We start from the raw sequence: 22804 nt of genomic DNA on the forward strand, positions 1-22804 counted from the left end.
AAAATCTAAGCCCAAGGTGTCCTTTCAGGTGGAAGAGAGGTGCGAGTATGGTGACACCTCGTGTTCCAGGAACGACCGCAGCATCGCTATTAATTTACCTCGCAAATCACGCGTCTCTCTCTTTCGGTAACTTGACACCTCAATCCGCCAAAAAATCTAACACCGTACAGCGGTGGTGCGCAATGACTCCTATACTCTCTCAGAGGAAGAAGGGGGAATCCCAGCAACGTCCATAACCTCAAATAACCGGCGCTGCTACGCCGAGAAGAGAGCGAGATGCAAATAATTTAATTAAGCTGCGGCCACGCGGAGAAGCGGAGCTTACAGTATTACGGGCGAGTCGAACAATAAATCTTGCCAAACGACATTCCACTATATAGGTATATGCAGCACCGTATACACAGTGCAGCAAGGTATACGCGGCGCTGTATCGGGTTCGCGCGAGTTCGCGGCTATCGGATGGCCCAATGTGGGCTGCATGATCCTCTTTTTCTCGCGTTTTTGCGAGCCGTTCTTTCTTTTAAACTTGTTCCGAGCACAAGTCCTCACAAAATTAGACAATTTGCCAAAGGCATCAAAAGTTATCTTGGAAATTACACACAAATACTCATCATCTCCGCATACAAGGTACTCATATCACCGGTCAGGAAACATCGCGTGCTTCAAGCTCACGCGAAGAGAAACCCGACTTGGCTCTCGTGTCGAGCAACGCGCATGCACCAGAGATTATATTATTATAGCCAAAGCAGCCTGTTTATACCTTTCGTTTATTTTTCCCCTGCGATGCATCGTCACTGCGGTTCGCGGTTCTTCTCCAAATAAGATGCGCAAAGTAAGCGATGATCGCGTTCAATGCAAACACTCTTTGTATTATTTGTGTACAGCTACTCTCCTTGTGTTTGTTCTTCAGTTGGATAGAGGATGAAAAAAAAGCTGGAGATTAGCTACTCGCGAAAACTGGGCTTTTGACGATAAACGATCGGCTTTGGCCACCGGCAGGATTCCTCGTTAAAACCGGCTCCTTTTTTGCTCGTGCGCGAGCTATCATTATACGCCACGGCCGCAGCTAATTTTGACGTCTTAAACTCCCTCTTTTCATTAGTCCTCCGCGACCGCACGAGCTTTGAACGAGTCTTTAAATCGGGTTATATCGTGTACTCGAAATTCTTTATTTTTTTCTAACGCGGTCTATCACAGCGCAATTTTGAAATTCCGATGCTTATCGCTGCAGTACTTTCATAAACGCGCGCGCGCGCGTCAATACTTTTGAATTTATAACTTTATAATCGCAGGCGTATTCATTTGCATATACGATCTCGATCCGGTCTATAACGCGCACCGGTGATTCTCGCGCAAACTCTCCTCTCGATATATTATACGCCGCGCGCACACACGCAGGCTCTTTTTTCACATATAAGAAACACGCTCGTTAAGTTTTTGCGTTTTACAAGATGTATAATTGGATGTCAAGGCTAAATACTCGTGCTCCGGAATTATTGCCGGTCAGCATGTCTGCAAGATTAAACGATCGGCATCGGAATTACCCGGTACAAGGCGCTTTTACACACGTGGTACGTTTACACCGTGCACAACGAAGCTCGTTTCGGTAAATTATAACTATAAGGGTCTCTTTTTTTCGAGAATCGCGAACTCACGACATCGCCGCTCTCTCTCTCTCTCTCTCTCTCTCTCTCTCTCTCTCTCTCTCTCTCTCTTTTCGGCGTTATCTCTTTGACAGCGAGTGAAAACGCCCGGGTAACGTATAATTTCACGTTGCCATTTTTCGCTTCGAGTTTCTGTGCGTTAAACCGCTGCACACGCCGAGGAGAGAGAACAATCATAAACTCGAGGTTGAATCGAGCTGCACGAGAGCTAGGCTTCTAATTATATTAATTTAATTAGGTCCAATCAGCATTAAACGCCGAGATCACGATTCGTCGAGACGTTATACTGTAGACGTAGAAGAGTAGTTTAATGGCTCGCGATTACTTGTATCATTGTGCATGATAATACTTGATGTTTATTGAAACGTTTGAGTCTGACTGCGAAGATTGATGATAACGAGATGACATTCAATATTCTGTTGTGACGCTTGCTGAAGGGAGAGCGTATGGGTTCTGGTTAGCGTATTTTTAGCCGAGGATTTTCGAAAAAATTGTATTATTATAGCCTCGGGTATAACTTTAGCTGAACTAAGTATTGCAATACTTAATTATGGAATTTCGTTGACAATAGCTCACCGAATTCGCGGACATGTGCGTCGAGCAGATGGTTATACGCGGCTACTCCCAAATCCTCTCTAAACAGAAGCAACTGTACACGAGAAATACGCAGTATACCGCATCGAGTATTTTTTCATCGCCCAAAATCAACCAGCTTTCACTGCCTCTCTCGTCCGCGGCTTCGTACATAGAAAGTAACCAACTCATTGAACGCACACGCACAGCCTTCCTTATATACTCCATGGACCTAACAAGCGAGTTCCGCGCGCGCGTCGTTCTCGAAAATCAATCATCGGTATCGGCAGAGCCGATCGCGGCGCGCAAGAAGACGACGCTAATCCAGAGGCGACGACGTCGGAGCCATATAGACATAAATCCAACGTTCTTTCACACACGAGAGTTAGTTGTTGAGCGCTAGAAAAATAACGGGAGCTGTGTACGCGTATGTGTGTATATCGTTTAAAAAGAGAAAGAGGGAGGAAGAGAGAGAGAGAGAGAGAGAGAGAGAGAGAGAGAGAGAGAGAGAGAGAGAGAGAGAGCGAACGAAACTGCTGACCCTGCACGCGCAAGTGTATAACTGTGTGGCCTCATGCATTATCCATGTGTGGCGCGAGATTCTGCTGGGCTGATGCGTACAATGAGAATCATTGATGATGCGCGCGGGATTGGGCATTGATTGAGAATGTGGGAAGCGTTTTATCGTTCGGCGTGAATCGCCGAGTCGTCTTGGAAAATCATCGCGATTGCGTAAACTACGTACATCGAGAATAGAAAGAGAGTAATTCAGTCTAACAACGTCGCCGTCAGTCTCGCATCGATGTCGCATGCGAAACGTCTACTCCTCTCTCTCTCTCTCTCTCTCTCTCTCTCTCTCTCTCTCTCTCTCTCTCTCTCTCTCTCTCTCTCGTGTGCCGTTCCCTCTCACGTCCCAACCTCACTCCCGAGCTCAGAGACGGAGAGAACAAAGTGAGCTTCGCTGCAGCGCCGACGTGCACAGACATACACATTCCTCGGCATATGCTGCTCTTTCTCTCTCGTCTGCTGTGTACTTACTGCAGAAGGTAAAGCCTATAAAAGGAGTCCGTCGGGGTGTAAGTCCCCGAGACGCGCGAGGGCAAACTCGTCTCCCTCTCCGATATCTTCGCGACGCGCATGTGTGCGTACCTGCAGAGAGTACATACGTCTCGTTCGCGCTGCACGTCAAAGTTTCGTGGGAATTCACTCGGGAGCCAGTTTCATATCGAGAGGAAAAAAAGCTCTCCTCTCCGCGAGCGACGAGATTTTCATTTTAATTCAGAGCGACGTTTGATTGAGTGGATAATGAATGTGGATTAACAATTGAGATCGAAGAGAGTTTTCGCTCTGCCGTTACTTGTACTACTGTTCGAAGGACGTTAGGTATTTATCAAATGAGTGTATGGATAATCACTGACTTCGAGAAGTTTGGTAACGTTTGCACAACAACCATACGCTGGGTTTCGCTTCTGCGCGCGAGGCAACAACGTCTTCTTTTTCAGCCGATTTTCCAACGCTTTCTCGAGATCCGAAACCGATTTCGAAACGCCGCGATCTATCTCCCGTTTCGTTAGCGTCCATAGCGTCTATACGCAGAGGTCCAGTAGTATTTTGGAAACTAATTCGAACTTTTCGCTCCAGCGGCTCGGTTATACGGAAAGAAACTTCCTAAATTAATTGTCAACCGATCGCTAAAGCGTGAAAATCGTTTTTCTGCTTGCCGAGAGAAAAAATGCCTCTTGGGCAAGTGTCTCTACAGACTTTCTCACGGTCGAATTTTCAAACAGTCTTTTTTCTCGTTTAACGTTTACCCAATCGCGTGATTTGAAACGTTTAAACAAACAGAGGCAACAAAACCATCCTCCTGCTGCACAATAAAAAAGAGAGAACGATCGAATCGCACAAACGTTTGTAAAACTGGAGACGCGTGTTTTGCCAACAAACCGCGCGAGGATCCCACGCCGTTTGGAAAACAGCTCGTAAACTCGATACACCGACACGAGATGCGATAAAATTACCCTAAATCGCATCGCGTCTTCAACGAGCAACTTCACGCCCGTATCCCACCAATCAAATTTGCGGAAATAGTTTTACTGCCCGGCAATCCCCCGCGCGACTACTTCAACGACCACCGAGCACTCGGCCTTGTCATTCTAATGGGTTTTTACACCGACCTTTACCTCGACGCTTCGCAGAATTTTCCTCTTCGCTGCTACTGTCTACGCTTGTGGGTTTTTGTTTCTCTATGCGAGACGTCGCGCTTTGGCGGCTCTCTGATGTTATTATACGGGGGTCGGTGCAACTGGTGGCGCACACGTGACGCGGAGTCAAGTGTTGTGATTGGCTCTCAATTAGCCTTGATTCGGGGGTCCGTCTGTCATGCGAGAGGGGCGTCAATTGCTGCGGTATTAATACGCGTTGTTGTGATACGAGAGGTGAGGACCGCCACTTATGTGCAAAAAAAAAAAAAAAAGAGAAAGAGCGACTTTGCACGAAGAAAAACTTGTGCGAGCTTTCGGTGAAAACAAAACAAAACAATCATCGGCAACGACCGCCTCTCTAAACGTCTCGATGAATATCCGCGTAACCTCTCGGACCTTTCCATAAATTACAATAGAACATCGACTCGAGGCTCCGCACAAAACGAAAGTTATAATAGACAAAAGCGCGCGCTCTCAACAATGGCTCGGTATAAGTGCGTACAGCTATATGTATATATGGAGTACTCACTTGTCATAAGACGTGCTTGGCAGCTCGTTATAAACATCGGCATGCGTGATTATCGTTGAATCTCTCATGTTCGTGGCTTTCACCGTCTTTCTCCCTCTGTCTCTTCCTTACGGTTCCTCCTCGCGTGTACGATGTCTCTCCGCGTACTTTTCCTCTATTAAGGCTCGTCGTCTCAGTGCGTGTGTATACAGCGAGAAAAGGTTAAGTTTGCCGGCTCTTCTTCGAACACTCGTGCGATTTTTCTCTTCTCGGAAACGCGCGAACACTTCCCATTTTACGGGCAAGAGAAGCAACGAGTCCAACGAACCATCGACGATTCGCCTCTTGCGATTCTTTGTTGACTAACAATTCGTGACGAGGTGACGCACCGACGATCACGGTTTTCACGGGAAATCCTCCGTCAACCGCGCACTGACTGATGTACGGGTACAAGTATCACCTCCACACGTCTGTCGCTCACGAAAGTCACTGCACAACTCGCGCGCGCGCTGTCCCTCCGCGCTGCTGCTGCTGGCGGAGTTTTAGAGAGAGAAAGAAAGAGTCGAGTCGAGTGTGCGGCTTGTGAACGGCGCAGGCGCAGTCAGGCTGACTATATAGCTTTTTATGCGGCGCGAGCGCGGCGAAGCCGTCTGCTAGTGTGCTGTCGCGTGCGAGAAAAGATGCGAAATTTCGTTTGTTTGATGTAGTACATAGGCGTTTGGTGTTTACGCGGAGTGATGAGCGGCGACGATTTTACCGTATTCTTGGAACAGTTCTCTATACGGCTGTCCGGGAGAAACTTGACAAGCGCCTGTCAATATATTCCAAACTTCTTAGAAATGTGTACATTGCTTTTCCGCGAAGAAGTGAGCGGTCAAAATGATTCATTTTTTTGCGCTAATGAAGCGGACTTTCAAACAATATGTTATACACCGCGATTACCTGTTGACATCATCTCTGCATAAATATTTATGTACCGATGCATACGAGATAAGAATTTTCACGCTGCGTGTGTAAGAGATGAAAAGCTGAAGTCACTTTGAGTATCTATAGTGATATTTCACTGTGCAGCAAGTGTAGAATTAATCGATGTTCGATTAACTGTTGGATTAATCGATCGTTTGCGTCAATTACGCACTAATTGTTATTGTCGCATTTTTGTAGTAAAAGTCGATATCAAGTTTTGCATACTGTAATCCCAAACGAAATCAACGAAAAAAGCTCGTCAATGTCTCGTCCAGAGTCTCCGCTCTAAAAGGAAAACAATCAACGCAAATTCCGCGCGACACCGCCTCTTTGTCTTCTCGATATTTCTCATACTCCTTTTTATCGTCACCAGATTCGGACAATGGCCCACGCGCTTCAAAGCTCAAGTGCGTCATCCTCGTCGCTAGCCCGCATATGGGACCGCATAAGTGTACACTTTGTGCTCATCGAGTCGCCGCTCTTTCGCTGTTAACATACGAAATTTGTTATGCGTGTGTGCGTGCCATTCGTATTAACGGACTGCGGCGCAATAGCGGTCGGGAAGACGACATTTTTCACGGGAGAGAAAGGCGCCGTTTCTTTTTTTTTACGGGCGCGCACGTGTTGGGATTTTTCTTGATGACGACGATGACTTTCGTTGGGAGTGAGCGAGGATAATAATACCTTTGTGCGACCTGAGTTTTCGTTTGAATGTATTCGATAGTTGTGTTCGTTTGGAATAATAACACATAGAGCTGAAGCTCGATGAATGTACGAAATTCGTATAATAACACGGATTCCCAGAGCCAATGCCCGCAAGCTTATAAGAACGCTAGCGATAAGTTCAGTGCTGAAGAGCAATAGCTTCAGTTAGACGTTGATCGCTGAACGATTCACAACTCTCGCCTACAGTATAAACTTGAGATACTCTGTAAATCGATACAGCACTTGAAAAAAAAACTCTCGTATTCTCGGTGCGATAATCAAGTCAAAAAATGACGGACCAGCTGCTCAAGATGGAAAAGCTCAACGCCGAGAATTACCCGGCCTGGTGTTTCCGGATGAAAAGTTACCTGGTCATCGAGGGCCTCTGGGATGTCATAGAAAAAAGAACACCCGTCGACGAGGACGATGACTGGATAAGGAAGGACGAGATAGCTCGAGCAAAGATAAACCTGATGGTGGAAGACTCGCAGATACCGTACATCATCGAGGCGAAAAGTGCCAAAGAGGCGTGGACGTCCCTCAGAGTCCAGCATCACAAGTTCAACAGTATACTTCTGACCTTCCGCAGTATGTGCCGATTGAGAATGTCCGAGGATGACGACGTCAACAAGCACCTGGCCTCGTACTCCAGGTACATCTGCCAGTTGCACATACTTGGATTCGCCCTACCCGACATCGTGATCACGGCCAATCTGATGGCCAGTCTGCCGAATTCCTATGTGGACTTGATCTTGGACGTTGATAACAAGATAAACGTTGAGGGGATCAACATGCCCTACAAACAGGTCTTCGAGATGGTCAGAGCGTGGAAGAGACCTCCGACCAAGCAGTATCACGATTCTGTCAACATCTCACTGTCCGAGACGTCATTGGGAGATGTCGCGAAGTTAGTTAGCTCGCCTAAGTCACCGCGGCATCTGAGAAACAAGTGCTGAAAGCCAAAGACGTGAATATGGGCAACCGAGATGTTTTAAGCGTACATGTTTTTGAAGCAAGGATGTGTAACATTACAAGTTTTTAAATTTCGATAGTTGTATGTTCGTTTATTTATACATAATTCTAACGTATTTGCGTCTAGTTTATTTATCCGTGCACTCGTAACGAGAAGAAGTGATGTATTTAAAGTACAATAAATTATTTTTCTATGTTTATATAATCATGCAAAGTGTTTGTGCACAATTTATTTACCTAGAAAAGAATTACATTTTCCTCGTTCCAATACTTTTCGTTACGTCATCGTTATCGTCTAATTTTCAAATATAAACAAACAACAATTGGATTCGTCGAAGAACCTTTGTCTAGCCATTTGATCTTATTCGCAAGAAAGCCGCGCGGTGTGTTCCCAGACGAGACAATCCGTTTATACTATACGTATACGTGGACGGGGGCGGGGGGGGGGGGGGGGGGACTTTTCTCGAGTTTCTGCGACGTACTATTAGAAGGGTCATTTTCTGCGCAATAAATTCCGGGCTCTTTGTTTCCCTGTAACTGCGTTCTAGATTCCTTCCCTGCTGTATATACTCAATATATTATCCAGATCATTTTTAGTCACTTCGCAGGAATGTTAATTATTAATACATTATTGCGGGATATTCAAATGTACACCTTTCTAGATCATTATTCTTTCAATAAGGAAAGAGGTTCAACTCTTCACTTTTCCTGATCATTTGAATAAGTACGCGTTGTGCGTTAAAATAAAAATAGACTGCTCGTATAACGATTATGCGCATTGATGATCCAAAGTATTTCGAAGCCAGGGATACAGCAACCTAACATCCCCGGCTGTACGCCGTGGTTGCGGTGCGTCAGGGATCACATACGCGCACGTATGCGCCCAACGAATTCTACAACATATTCTGGACTTTCACGAGCGACAAAAAGTGTTGACTCAGCAGCATTCGATAATTACGTTATTTACGGTGCAAGGTAAATACGTGTACATACTTACGAGTGTAGCTCGCTAACCTTTCGTTATGCTATGCTTGTCAATTAGCCCCAATTAGCGTCGATAAATCAGTCCTGACTTTTATAGGTTTGTTTTACTTAATGTATTCAAATTTGGTTGTATCATGATGCTATTTTTGCTCGTCGATATAAATGAAAACATCAACACCTGCTTCAATATGCTGTAATAATAATTTCATTATACCAGTATTTAGATTAATTCCTCTGATTTCGCACAACTTTCACTCCAAAAGAATCTCTCAAAATACTTCAGCTATTTAGAAAAACAAAAGGAAATTTTTATTTCACTGATTAATGCTCAACAATATACGAGCGTTTACAACTCTCCATCCATCAACTATTCCAAAAAAATTCCGACTTCGAGAGATCGAAGAAAAACAGCGCCGCGCTACGGCGCATAAATATCGTCGAAATAAAAAATCAGTACAAAAATAGCGTTGAAGCCCATACGTCGAGCAGCTCCGAATCACACATTAGCCACGCAGCCGTAAATCTTCTCAGGAATACCACCTCCTAAATCTTGACTCGCAATCACGCCTTCTTCGCCTTTTCTTTCTTGGCCTCCTGCTTCTGTCGTTTCTCATCACTGAGTCGCTGCTCGAGCTTGTGCACAAAGCTCCAGACGTCGTTGGCCAGAAGTTCGGGCTCCTCAAAAGCGGCGAAGTGACCACCTCGTGGAGGATGAGTGAACTGGACCAGGTTCGTGAAACGTTCCTTGAGGATGGTTTCCGACCTGTAGGCCAACTCGTGCGGGAAGTTGGCACAGGCGGTTGGCACGAAGATCGGCATTCTGATAACACACGAAGAAGATAATTTTGTTGGGATATCGTTACCTTGATTGTTTCTCGGTGCATCTTTAGAAATTAAATGATGAAAAACTCACTTGTCAACTCCGAGCTCCCTGTTGGCCTTGCTGAAGCATTCGGCGTAGAGTCGCTGACTGGTGGTGATGGAGTTGGTCACCCAGTAGACCATGAGGTTGTCCAAAAGCTCGTCCATGGTGAACTTCTCCAGAAGTCCACCATCGTCGCGGAACCTATAGTCTGGATTCGTCCAGGTGCTGAACTTCTCAAGGATGTACGCGGCGAGACCAGCCGGCGAATCCGTAAGTGCGGCGCCAACTGTTTCAGGTTTCGTAGCCTGGATGTGCAAGTAACCGGTCTCTTCGATCAAGCGGCCGAAGTGGTAGGACAACGGATACATCTTGGAGTAATGCTCGCTGTCGACGACCAGAGATGGGATGTACGCGCCGACGAGCGATAAGAAGTGAGCCTTATGCGATTCGATGAAGCACATATTCAGGTGAGTTCCTATGACCCTGCAACGAAGTTGATAATGTGAAAATAATTCGATCAAGATAGATTTTTCGCGCTTTAACGCAACGACCATTCATCGTTCATACTTTTTGGGATACAGCACAGCCATGTTGGCAGTGATGAGACTGCCCCAGTCACCACCCTGAGTGTAGAACTGCTCGAAACCGAGTCTTTGCATCAGGTTTTTGAAGACAACAGCCATCTAGAATATTCGGAAGAATTGTTTAATTTCTTATTCAAATTTGCGTCGTGACAGAGTAACGTTACTTTACACTCCCATCTTTGCCGACTTGATCAGCTTACCTGAGCAGGTCCAAGACCGGGTCTAGCGGCAGCTTGGGAGAATCCATATCCGGGCAGAGATGGGATGATCAGCTCGAAGACGAAGTTTTCATCGGGCTTGGCTGTCGTGAGCATGGGGATAATCTTCTGGAACTCGACGATGGATCCTGGCCAGCCGTGGAGCATCAAAAGTGGCAGAACACGGACCTTGCGGTCTTTAGGTACCTGGGGCTTTACATGGTAGAAGTGGATGTCCAGACCTAGTTACAAAAAGTATTCATAGTCAAAGATACTTGAATTTAAAAAAATAAATAAATAATGTGAAGAAATCGTTTCAGAACAGATTATCCAAATGAATGATGCGTTTTTTGAAAACAAAATCAGCGACTGAGCGGAGCCTTAGTATGAGATGTTGCCTCAGTGTCGGCTAATTAATTTATCCGGATATGTCATTGACCTGTCTAGATATGGGAGATGATGGTGGTCTTAATGAAGAGTTGTTTTTGTTCTAATGTAGAGCTAATACAATCAAGTTATCTGTACAAACCTAAAACTTTTTCGTTACATGAAAGTCCCAGTTTGTCCTCGACACGTTTATATAATAATTTTTAAATAATCATCACCTTGAATGGTCAGCAAAATCAATCCAGCCCATTATTGTACATTGATATTACACTATAATCATGAGACACACAGTGTCATTTAGAAAAAAGTGGGAAAATTTGCATGGAACTTAGAGTAAACAGCTGTCCAAGAAAGAAATATCTCACAATCGACAGAGCACTTTGTACAGCAGTAAATGACGGTTTTAACGCTATTAGACAACTAATGGTTACCTTGAATCTTGGTCTTGAACTGCGGGTATTTGTTGAGCAGAGCCTGCCGTTGGCTCCAGTTATATTTCTTCCTCCAGTGGTTCAAGACGGTCTTCAAGTAGGTCGACGAGATACCGTAAGTCCAGGCAGAACCTTCCAGCGGTTCCACAAATGATCTCGTACTATCAAGGCGTTTGTTTAGATCATCGATTACCTGAAAACGTCATGTCAAACGTTAATGTTATTTGAAATTTTTTTAGTTCAAATGTGCTAAATTTATACAGGTAGTTTTCTATTTTCTATATGGTAAAAAAGTTGTTGTGACAAAAATGTAAACGTTATGTTTACAAGCCTTATTTGAAAGATTTACTATTCATTCGCCGGCAAAGTCTATATTTACGTAGCAATTACCTCTTTTGGAACGTCGATTTTGAACGGTTTGATATCCTTGGGATCTGGCACAGGCTTTCCAGGACCCCAGTATTGATTCGGCAAGTCAGGTACCTCCACGGGTCCTTGATACCTGTTCAGCAGACGTTCGCAAGTTTTTATTTTTAGAATTTAAAGACAGCGCTACATTCTTATATAATTGCTATAGATTCATTATTGTGCAACACAAATAAAATTCATCAAGTGCAAGGTTTATGAAAAGCACTTTATCAATACCGATGACGTATCAGCGAAGATACAATTAACCCGATAAGCTACATTATGTTGTGTTGAGGAAAGGTCGATCGAAAAATAAAGCAGGAGATAACTTCTTTTCAATTTCTTGCAGACGACAATGCAAAAAAAATGTACACGCATGATTCAGTGATTGTGGCGAATGATAATTAAATCCGATTTCTGCAAGCAAAAAGTCTTCCAGTGTTTTTCCGAAACGGTGAGTAGAAATCCTTCGTCACACTTGCAAAATGCATGTTTTATTAATAAATGCAGCTTTGAAAAATGTCTACGAATATATAGTGCGCCTTGAAAAACATGACCGATGGTCATATCTGCAGAACGTCAGTGATGCTATATAACGACGGCGAGAAGTTTCGCGTTCAATGGCATAGGCAGTAAGCTTAATGGATGTAACGGACGTGAGTTTACAGTTGCGTTTTTGAACAAAGGTATACAACTTTTTTTAGTCTCTTTCGTTCTTTAGAAAAGAGCTTTTTTTAAGCCACGATACCGTCTATGGTTTCATAAAAAGTTGCGGTTTTGGAATAGTTTTTTTTTTTTTAAACGGTCCACGCTTGAAGTCATTCTGAGAAAATATAAGGCGATTTCTAGTGTTTTGGTCTTCGTTGTGGCTTTATTAAACAGTGAAACTAACAATGAACCATCGTGATTACAGTTTTACGTTATAAGCGTCTTGATTAAAACGATTAGACTTACATCCATCCATCTGCAGTAATACTATGAAATTAAATGAGCATAAAAGCGTGTGAGATCTAATGTTATTGATATTTATTAAATTACATGCAGCAATTATACTAGATTGTTTCTCTTAGAGTCATTTCGCAAAACATTCTGTTAAATCAGAGAAAATTGTCGCTTTGCAGCTGAAAGATCTGTAGAAAACCTCTGTAAGCAAGTACCGTTACAAAGTTAGAATATTCATGGGCATATTACTGCTCCATCCCGTGATTCATTAGTTTTTTTATTGCTTTCGTAGGCTCGCATAGCTTCTTTCGTTTCGATTCTTCTAACGGCGTTTCGCATACGATAAAAGGTCCTTTATTGAATTATTTGGATACAGGTTTACGCGTCTGACCACTGCCGGCACTTTTTGTACTGACACTCTGAAGCACACTCCTTTTTAATGCTGAGCTCAAATTATGAAACTCTTTCAAGTGCAATTGATAAAAACACTTATTTCCAATTGACACCTACTCGACGACGACCTTGGCTGCATTCGCGTTCCGATTCTCTACTGTACGATCTTATCACGAGGATAAAAATAGCTTCGGTTCTTTGTACAAGGAACTTTTGCAATTGGAATGTTTAAAAAATCGAGTTTGCAATTTGAAAATAGGCCGATTAATGGTCGTTATCCTGAAAATAGGAATTATTCAAACAAACAATGAGGTGACTCAAGCCGCAGCAAGCAAGATTGAGCGAGTGCAAACACGGTTGAGAAACATTAACTGCCAGAGCTCGTTGAACGGGGATAATTAAACTTGAGCGAATCGATGGTGTTGAAATCCGAGAAATCGAATATATTTTGCACTCTTATATTTCTCGAATACAACTTGATCAACGAGTGCTTCGTGAATATATTATTATGCAGCCTGAAACATTCGTCGCTATTTTCAGTTATCAGTGTGCGCTGGTCTTCATTTCATATGTAAATAATTTGCCTTTATCGCAACAACGACATTCCGCCGGTCAGTTCCGCGCACAAAAGAAGGTTGCTTCGAATTTCCAACAAAACTAATTCGCGCACGAACGACCTATGGCTCGAAAAAGCTTCTCTTTCACATATTACGCAACCAAGGTACTTTTCTGAAAAATCTCAACAATAACGATAGTCTGAAAACGCAGGAAATGTGGAAAGATTATCAGTACCTGAGATGCCAGCCGATGGCCAGCGTGGCTAGTAGGAAAACCGCAGCGCCCTTCCACATTCTCGCTTGATTTCTTTGCAACACTAATAGCTACGAGCTGTTGCCGGCTCGGCGTTCGGGCGGCGACTGAGATGCCGGTTACCAGCGGTCCGCTACTTCTTGCTCTATTATTGTCCCCTCTACTCCGGAGAGACGCGAGCGAACAGCTCCGAGATCGATGTGTGCGTTGGGCTCGTCGTCTAATGATGATTTTGCATTTCATTCCGCGACTGGAGAGTAATTTCGGAATTTTACTCTGTAAACCTTGTGAGTCATTAATTTTTTTCAGCGAAGACGTAGTACACAAATAGTTGATTTAATGAAGAAAAAGACCGCAGATTTGATATCGTTTCATAATATTATTCGAATGAGATTGTGAGTAGTACAAGTTCAGCGTAAACACGCCGAAGGTTGAGTCTTCTTTGATCAGTTATGGTTGATATAGCAAACTTTTTCAGTGTTCCTTTTCAATTTCTCGGATAATATCGGGGAACATGAAGAAGAAAGCACTGAAAAAAATAGCAGAGGACCTGGAATGTCTGGAGGCTGGCAGGAAGCAAATGCGCCGAGATTGGATAACGATGCGCAAGAGAATCGAAGAAGAGGTGTCCATTAAATGGGAAATCGCGGATGATGAATCGAAGAGAAATTTCGTACAGAGTATCATCGAGAGAGTCCTGGAGACTGATGCTAGACTGATGAACTTCGATAAAAAATTGCTCTGCGTTCAACAGGAAATAGGCGCCCATGCAGCTAAAGCGTAATAAGGTATCAATATAGGTGATGATAATTTCTTTTATTCGGCATCAATGATTTTAAAGGTTTGTGTAATTTCAGTTAGCCTATACCCTGGCCCATTGCTAATATGATCGCAGTGAAGATAAGATCGTGAATATTTGTTGGCGTTAAAATTTGAACACATGTGCGGCTACATCAGATTGAAAGTTACGGTTCCGGGATGAGACAGCACGAAAAGTCACATCCTCATCATCGGGTATGCTACACAACGCAGTATATTATCGTCCCGGTGACGCTATCTGCGAAATTGGATTTTTAAATTTGACGTCTGCTACTATACCTTGATGTCGAAGAAGAAATAAAAAGCGAATTACGGAAGTGTAAATTGGTCGATCAGTGCAACGCTTTCTCTTTGTATGTTTATTTATGCTAATGCTGGATTCATTATGCAGTGTGCAATCGTGAAAGCGTTAATTGTTGAATGAATTAGTGACATCGATCATATTGTGGACTAATCCTGACGTATATAGGTATATCGAATTGTTGCTAACCTAAATCACGAGTAATGGAATTCTCAGACACAAAAACAAAGTTCGAGAGGTCCGATAAGATTCGCAAATTATCAAGTTGTACCGAGAATCAGCAGTTTCGTTTTGTTCAGTGCATTCGTTCATAAGTCGAGTGCGTTTGATCTTATTTCACAACAAATAAAGTTTCTTATGGTGGCATCCTGTGTATATAACATACAAGACTTTATTTTTTATTTACTTTTACTTGGCTGTATTTACATTAGTTACCTCAATGTCAATAAAATGTAATACGAAAATAACGTAACGTTGTATTTTTAATAAAATTTCTCTAATACTATGAATTGAATAATTAATTTATATATCAAATCGATGCGATTATACTTAAAGAACATTATGTTAAAAAATAACTGGCAATTTTCAATGTAAATAGATAAAGGTACGATGCCTTACTTCTCGGATAATACTTATAACGTATTGAAGCATTGATAAAGCGCACAGTCATAACGTGGATCGATTACGTAACTTTCCGACCCGTTGCTGTTGCTGGTGCTACTGTAGTGTTTCAAGGGTCTCTGCATTCTCGTTATCTTCTGTCATTCTGCAATAATGATTCAGTGCTTCAGGATTAATTTACCCTACCTTATACGTTTTTTTTTTGTATCTGAGTTTTACCTTTTCATATCTGCTATTTTTAGAACGATTTGATGAAAGATTGTCAATCTGCGAGAAATAAATGTTATCCTTACATATAATTGTTATTATGTGGAGTCTTCCGTTCATAAAAACACGAAGTCAATTTTTGAAACACGCAGCAATAATTATTTTCAGATTGTAATATTTAATTACTTAAAAAAGCTCTTGTACAAAAGAAATAAAAATCAGAAACAGCCATCAAAGTATCAAGTCACATTGTATCTCTCTGAAGGTCGAGTACATTTGATTAAAGCATGCATAGGGGAGCTTACGAAAAAAGTTTGATAATGTGATTTCTGAATACATAATATGAATCGTCCGTTTCATTTGTTGAAAGCAGTAGTGACGAGTGAACACAGCGATACAAATATCATTCAGTGATTTATCGAGTCTTTCCGCTTGATGCAAATATGTCTGCATCTTAGGAGGAAAACTATTACTTCTCATTATATATTTTCCTTGAACTTAAATAAGTTTTCGATTCATTTTATTTTAAAAACTCGCATTAATCAAGCAACCCATTATGAATATTCGCAAAAGTTTGTTTCCTCAGAGAGGAATTCATCTGATAAGATTGGTTCAATAACTTAACAGTAATTAATCGGAGCAAATATATAAAAAGAAATACGTAGCATATCAGTTCGGTATAAAATACGTAAACAATCAAACGCGTCGAAGAGTATTGTCCTCGTATCCACTAGAACCTTCTAGTATCTATATATCCGGAAGAAAACAGTATTCTCCTTCGATCTAGCCTAGACTCTTTTCACCCTCTTCTCTCCCAGTTCTATCCTCTCGATTCACGACTTCTGTTTTTCCAGCCTCTCCTGCTCTTGCGCGGCGTAGTAGTCTCGGAACGCCTGTACCGAAGCCCAGATGTCGTCGGCGAGAAGCTGGGGTTCTTCGAGGACCGCGAAATGGCCACCTCGAGGCATCTTCGTTACCCTGAGGAGGTTGACGAAACGGTCGCGAAGGAAGTTGGCCGATTGGAAGATTATCTCGTAGGGGAACTGGGCGCAGGCGCTTGGTACCGTTACTGGAACGCTGTTGAAAAGCCGGTTTTCGTTAGGTACGATAGTCTAATCGAAGTATGGATTCAAACGAATCGTCGAAATGAACAACAGAGTCCACTCACTTGTCCATCTTGTAGCCGAAGGTTTGCTTGTTGAAACTCTCGGCGTAGATTCGGAAGGAGCTGCTAGCCTTGTTCGGCGCCCAGTACATCATGAGATTGTCGATGAGCTCGTCCATGGTGAACTTTTCCAGGAGGTTACCGTCGTCGGTGAACTTGTTGTCGGGTTTCGTGCAGTAAGCCATCTTTTCCAGGATGTACGCCGCCAGTCCAGCGGGAGAATCGCTCACTCCGATTCCTGGGACGCACGTATACGATTACGAAAGAAAAAAAAATACACCGTCTCCCCGCATTCCATCGGCCCACAAGAGAAGTCCTTAATCCCGTCGATATGGCGCCCAATCAAGCGCGGCCGTATACGCTGATCTGGTCGCATCAAAACAAGGAAAGAATGCGCGCGCGAGAAACAGGAATAGAGAGCGAGAGGGGGGAAAAGGGCGACGCGAATAAGCCGCGTGGTGTGGTGCAGCGGACTCACCGATGGTGTCGGGCTTGGTGGCCTGCAAGTGGAGGTAACCGGTCTCCTCGATGCCCAAAGCCAGTTTCGTGCTCAGCGGGAACATCAGCTGCCTCTCGTCCTCCGGCAGAAGCGACGGCATCAGGCTGTAGGCCGCGATCTTCAGCCAGGTCCATGGGCGCACTACCAAGCACATGTTCGAGTGCATGCCCAGAACGCTGCGGGAGAGATCGTCGATTTTATTTTCTCGTCACTGTTTCGATTTGCGTATTATAGTCGGATAGTAGATGATGTATGACTCACTGCTGAGGATACATCGAGGCCATGTTGGCGCCGATGACGGCGCCCCAGTCTCCGCCTTGGGTGTAGAACTTGTCGAAGCCCAGCCGGAGCATGAGGTTCTTCATGAGGTGGGCCATCTGGACGGCTCCGAGGCCGGCCTTCGAGGCCGCTTGGGAATATCCGAAGCCGGGCAACGACGGCGCCACCACCTCGAAGACGAAGTTACGGTCGGATCGGGGCGTCGTGAGCATGGGGATGATCTTCTGGAACTCGACGATGGAGCCTGGCCAGCCGTGCTGCAGGTAGAGCGGAAGGACTTGGATCTTGCTGTTCTTCGGCAGCTGCGGCTTCACGTGGATGAAGTGGATGTCCAGACCTATGTGGCATCGGATATATTGCTTTGGTTTTATTAATCGGCATAAATCTCTTCTGAGCGCCGAAAATCGGAGCGAGTGCTCTGACCTATGAGACGACTACAAGGCGGTACGCGTCGATCCTCTGTGGCGAATGCTGCTTCGACTACCACGATCTTTTTCATCTAAATTTCATAACTGCGTGAATCGGTACCGAGACTTTAAAAGCCCCGGAGCCGATCCACGCAGGCTACAACTGATTCTAAGGTGAAGCGGCGGTGTTCGCTAGTGTTAGTGTTTGGAGCGTGCTAAATCCGTCCCTTGACATAGCATACACCGGAGAGCCTTTTGAATACAGATCAGTGCCACAGAGAGAAGTACAAGCTAAGGTCCGTCGAGTAGAATCTCCGGCGTTAGCAAGAGCAGTTGACCATCCCTATTTTAAATTGCCACCTGAACGCGTGTAGATAATACAGTCAGCATCTGCCTGCACAAAGGGTGATTAGAAGCATCTAGAGTGCGCAGGATATTGATAATAGTAAGTTGTTAAGATAAATCATAAGTACTTTACAATTAATAAATACATAAGACTAAACTTACTAAATACAACTGTAAAACGACAACATCCTAAGCTAAATATAGCGTGAAGTGCTCTGGGCCAATAAAAGCATAACAATCAATATCAAATAAGACCCTTGTGTATTAAATTGATAATAATAACTAAACCTCAATCAGAACAAATAAATTCGAATCAGCTTCGCAGTCACGCCGTGCAGGTAAGAGTACTTTACTTGTGGACTAACCATCGGCATCCACACACGAAACGAGTTGAGCGGACATAATACGACTGTAAGTACAACGCAGTCTAGGATAGAATACCGTCCGCACGCAAAATACGCGTCCGCGCAGACTAGCAGCGCGGGACATCCTCAATTCCACAGTCCTGGTGGTGTAACTTTAGTAACAGAACAGGCTCTCGAGCCGAAGGCTAGTTCTCGCGCATAAATAATTATTTGTAAGACTCGCGCAGCCCGTCCTACTATCGATAGTACGGTCTTTACATGTGCACAGCTCTCGCATACTCGAGTAGGTCTCGTAGCTCGTGGAGAACGAGAGAGTCGGTTTTACCTTGTACGTTGGTGATGAACTGGGGATACTGATTGAGATGTGCCTCGCGTTTCTTGAAGTCATATTTGTTGAGCCAGTGATCGACTATGACCGGCACGAAGTCACCGCTCAAGCCGTAAGTCCAACCGACGTTCTCCAGAGGCGGTTGCATCTTGCGAGTGTTTTTCAGTCGGTTGCGCAGGTCGTCCAGCATCTGATGGAGTTTCATCGAGGAGAGAATGTTGTTATTGTGTCGCTCAGCGCAAATATTATGATTTTTTTTTTTGTTATGACCAAATTATCGCGATGAGTCAATGTGTATCATGGTATAAGGTGTGTCTAAAAATAACTGTTGCCATCCTGTATTCCATCACTTTCTTGTTTACTGCTTGCTTTTTATGTTATGCTCTAAACGATTTCGTTGTATGTCAATTCGATGCATATATAATTGTACTATTTTAAGACAACGATGTTTCTGCGCGTCAGCATAGATTAAGAGAACGAGGATAAATTATATGATTGTTAATAACTTTACACGCAAGTTTTGTATTGAAATTGTGCTTGATTGTAAGTACCTGCGGTTAGGCACTCATTGATAGAATGACTTTCTAAAAATGTATCACTCCGAATCTAGTCACAATTAATCACATTTTTCGCCAAACTCATCCTCATTTCCCATCTATCAAAAAAAAATCATTAAGAAAAAGAAAAATACATTCACTCAGCCCATGCATCTCACCTCCTTCTGAAAAGTGATCTTGAATGGCCGGACGCTCGTATCAGTCTTCTTAGGCTCATCACCGGGTCCCCAGTACACGTCCGTCAACTTGGGCGGCTGTTGAACCGGCGGCGAGATGAATATCGTCGCACCACCGATCAACACTATTCCCAAAAAGCCCCAAAGTAAAACACCCATTTTTTCTCCGCTGAGAGATGCACAGGATTTTTTTGGACTCTCGTAGGTACGCACGCGACGTAGGCTGAACCGTTACTGGGGATCTGCGGAGCTACACCGGCGCGATTTATACGGCAGCGCTTCGTGCAAGCGTGTGTTTGTGTGTGCAGTCATGGTATGAGCGGTTTTATATACTGGGTGACTCGAGAAGTAGGGTACCTGCGACGAAGATGCAGTGGGATATCGGTAGAGTTCTGCGGTATCGGCAAAGTTGAATTTTTTATATCATTTTTAAAACGCACTTTATTTTCATCAACAAATTTTGCGTTCTCAACTCGAATGAGTTTCAACGCTTGGTATAGTTAGTAAGTAGTTTGCGCACGTGCAGAATCGATCGATAGCGATATGCTGTTTTTTTACCAATAATAAGCAGATTCAAAAACTACAAAAAGCTTGACAGCCATCAGGAATCAACGATCTTGATATACTCATTGACCTTGATTGAAAATAATCTGTTCTAGCCGTTTAAATAGGACCGTACTATAAACAGAAGTCGAGTGCCTTATTGCAGTGTGTCAAAAATTGTACTATATACGATTCTAGACGAATAAGGTGGATACAAAAATTCATACCGATTTTTTAAAATCATATACTAGTTATTCTCCGTCAATAAAAACTTTGAGTTATTGAATTATGAGTTCAGAATAACAAGGTTCAGTAGATCCCATACTATTAGTTCTCACACAAGCGCCTTTTCAACGGCAATCCGTCTAGCAGGTCCGTACGGAGGGAAGCGCTGAGTGTTGGCGTCCATTACGAATATACCAATACTTGATTGATAGGTAGTCCTGTGTGATGTATTATATAGTATTGTGACGTGCGATACTATTTAAAATCCTAGATTATTGTTTGTGATACGTGGGAGGGAACGACAAAGAAAAAGTGCGAGTATTCAATTAAAACAATAACAAATACATATATTTCTCGAAATGTGATACAGTTACGTTCGTTTGTGTTGGTGGTCGCTCTTGATTCAGTTTAGTTTAGTTTAATTTATTTATTTATTTTATTATTATTTGTTTGCTTGTTTTATCGTAGGTTGCGCATTGTATATATTTAATAACACCTCGTTTTATTTATCCCAGTTTACAGTGTTCTTTATAATAATGTTTTTTTGTTCATTTCAACCGTTATCATTTTATTTGCAAAAGAACAATTGGATCGGACGATACTTTGTTGTAAAATTAAGTGACGGCATTCTCTTTCTATAGGTGCGGAGATTATCTCGTGTGTTCATTTCGTCTACATTTGCGTTTCTTTTGTCGTCACTCGCAATATAACAGTTTTTTTTTAATAGTTTGCTCGTCCTGTCGACGTACATACATCATTTTATCTAAGTTTTACAATTACTTTTTTGCATTTTTAAAGATCTGCGCTTAAGTTTATAAATCAATTTTTCTCAAAACTGCTTGTTTTCTGCTCAATAAAACAATATCTCGATAATATATACCACTGCTTGCTTTGTTTTACATCGTGTTTTATTTCGTGTGAAGCTCTGCCTCTACAATTATTATTAATTACTCGTCTATGATTTGCTGTTTTTCTTTTTAATTATTTGTCACTCTCGCTATAATATAATAATAATTAATAATTAATAATAATAATAATAATAATAATGATTTTCGCCTACTACTTTCATTAATCTTAAATCCTGGTTTTCGCTCATCAACTTCTATACATTATACATTTTACAAAAAAAAGAAATAAAGAAAGAAAGAAAAATCGATCGATCTCGAGGAACGCCCGCCGTTCGTGTATACTCCATTTCTCACAATAATATGACAATTCATCATTTTTCGTCGACCAAAAAATTCGCTACCTACAGAGTTTTGTTTTTTCATCTCAGCGCTCCAGAGATGTATTCAACGATTTCGCACGAGTCCTTTTTCCCTCGACGCAGTACAAAGCTTTTTTTCGCACGCTAGTCCTCAAAAATACGTATTCACACCCTCACTTTTAACAATTTTTATATAGATTTTTTTGATTTAATATCTTCTCTCTTCTTGAAAATATTTCGTCGATATAAATGTCTCGCTCCTTTATCTCCGTACTTCTATTCCGCCCATTAACAACTGCCTTCTCTATACAAAAATATAAGTGGTACAAAAACGAGAGGATCGTATACAGCGATTGGAGAAGAGAAACAGAATAAAACAACGAAAAGACGCGCTAAGATTATACAATATTTATAGTAGCGCGGCTCGTCTAGGAAGATTGCGACGAGAAAGAACAAGATAAAATGTCGTGCGAAATCGTCGTAGTTGGTTTTGTTTTTTGAATATCATTAGCACACGATGGAGACCTCTCTGCCGCGCGAGGATGTTCAAATGTACAATCGGCAAAGGGACTCAGCTATAATAAAAAAACTCTCCTCGCCGAACCGATCGAAGAAGCCCGCAACCGCCGAACGAACTCAGCTTAGCATCGACAAACAAAAGATAAACATCTAAAAACTTAAAAAAAATAGAGGAGAAGAAGAAGAAAAAATGAAAAAAGGAGTAACGTATGATCAAAAAGGTAGAAGAAGAGCAGTGCCAGCACCGAAGATCGTCCTCTCGATCGTGGTGCTCGTCATTTTAAGAATCTCTCTTTCTAATATGTATAATATAGTATGCTTCTCACTTCGCACGTATATTCAAATAATAGCTAATCAAAGAAGATGCATGATAATTGTTTCTTACGTTCTGTATGTATACTATGTATATGCTGGTACGCACTAATATCCTTCGCAAAATTTTCTCTCAATTGGCTAATATAAAAAAAAAACAACTAACAGGCGATATATATGCGTACGTTTTTTCTCTACCCCTAAATCTTGTCTCATGTACAAACAATGATTTTATTAGCTCTTCTCGTGCGGGCGGGGTCGCGGTCGAGAGAGATGCAGTAGTACAGTTACAATTTTATACTTATCGCAGTGTAAAAAATAAAGATACGTTCGCCGTCG

General features: G+C 42.7%; 3 protein-coding genes and 1 long non-coding RNA gene across 5 annotated transcripts in view; 1 reads left to right on the top strand and 3 right to left on the bottom strand.

Moving 5' to 3' along the window:
- Nucleotides 1-5476, bottom strand: part of LOC100678680 — a 31251-nt gene extending 25775 nt beyond the window's left edge. Inside the window, exon 1 of one of the 2 annotated variants that reach the window (XM_031924122.2) lies at nt 4968-5476. In XM_031924122.2, the coding sequence (XP_031779982.1) occupies nt 4968-5035 (68 nt within the window). In that variant the 5' untranslated portion in view covers nt 5036-5476. The remainder of the gene's footprint in view (nt 1-4967) is intronic. The other variant, XM_031924112.2, reaches the window with a different exon arrangement.
- Nucleotides 5477-8862: 3386 nt separating this feature from the next.
- Eh1 (epoxide hydrolase 1) lies at nt 8863-13631 on the bottom strand. Its single transcript, NM_001134927.1, has 7 exons — nt 13573-13631; nt 11428-11539; nt 11038-11230; nt 10223-10461; nt 10006-10121; nt 9487-9921; nt 8863-9393 (listed from the first exon to the last, which is right to left on the bottom strand). The coding sequence occupies exons 1-7, from the start codon at nt 13629-13631 to the stop codon at nt 9135-9137; spliced, it is 1413 nt and encodes a 470-aa protein (NP_001128399.1). The 3' UTR covers nt 8863-9134.
- On the top strand, nt 13573-15177 carry LOC103317845. Its single transcript, XR_513038.4, has 3 exons — nt 13573-13985; nt 14069-14378; nt 14448-15177. It is a non-coding gene; the product is annotated as an uncharacterized LOC103317845 (long non-coding RNA).
- Nucleotides 15178-15693: 516 nt separating this feature from the next.
- LOC100119048 (juvenile hormone epoxide hydrolase 1) lies at nt 15694-19954 on the bottom strand. Its single transcript, XM_001602845.5, has 6 exons — nt 19642-19954; nt 18924-19116; nt 17464-17818; nt 17182-17378; nt 16707-16941; nt 15694-16615 (listed from the first exon to the last, which is right to left on the bottom strand). Exons 1-6 carry the CDS (start codon nt 19816-19818, stop codon nt 16372-16374), a joined length of 1401 nt encoding a protein of 466 aa, XP_001602895.1. The 5' UTR covers nt 19819-19954; the 3' UTR covers nt 15694-16371.
- Nucleotides 19955-22804: the final 2850 nt, after the last annotated feature.

This window comes from Nasonia vitripennis, chromosome 1, assembly GCF_009193385.2.
Source record: "Nasonia vitripennis strain AsymCx chromosome 1, Nvit_psr_1.1, whole genome shotgun sequence".
Lineage (NCBI taxonomy): Eukaryota > Metazoa > Arthropoda > Insecta > Hymenoptera > Pteromalidae > Nasonia > Nasonia vitripennis.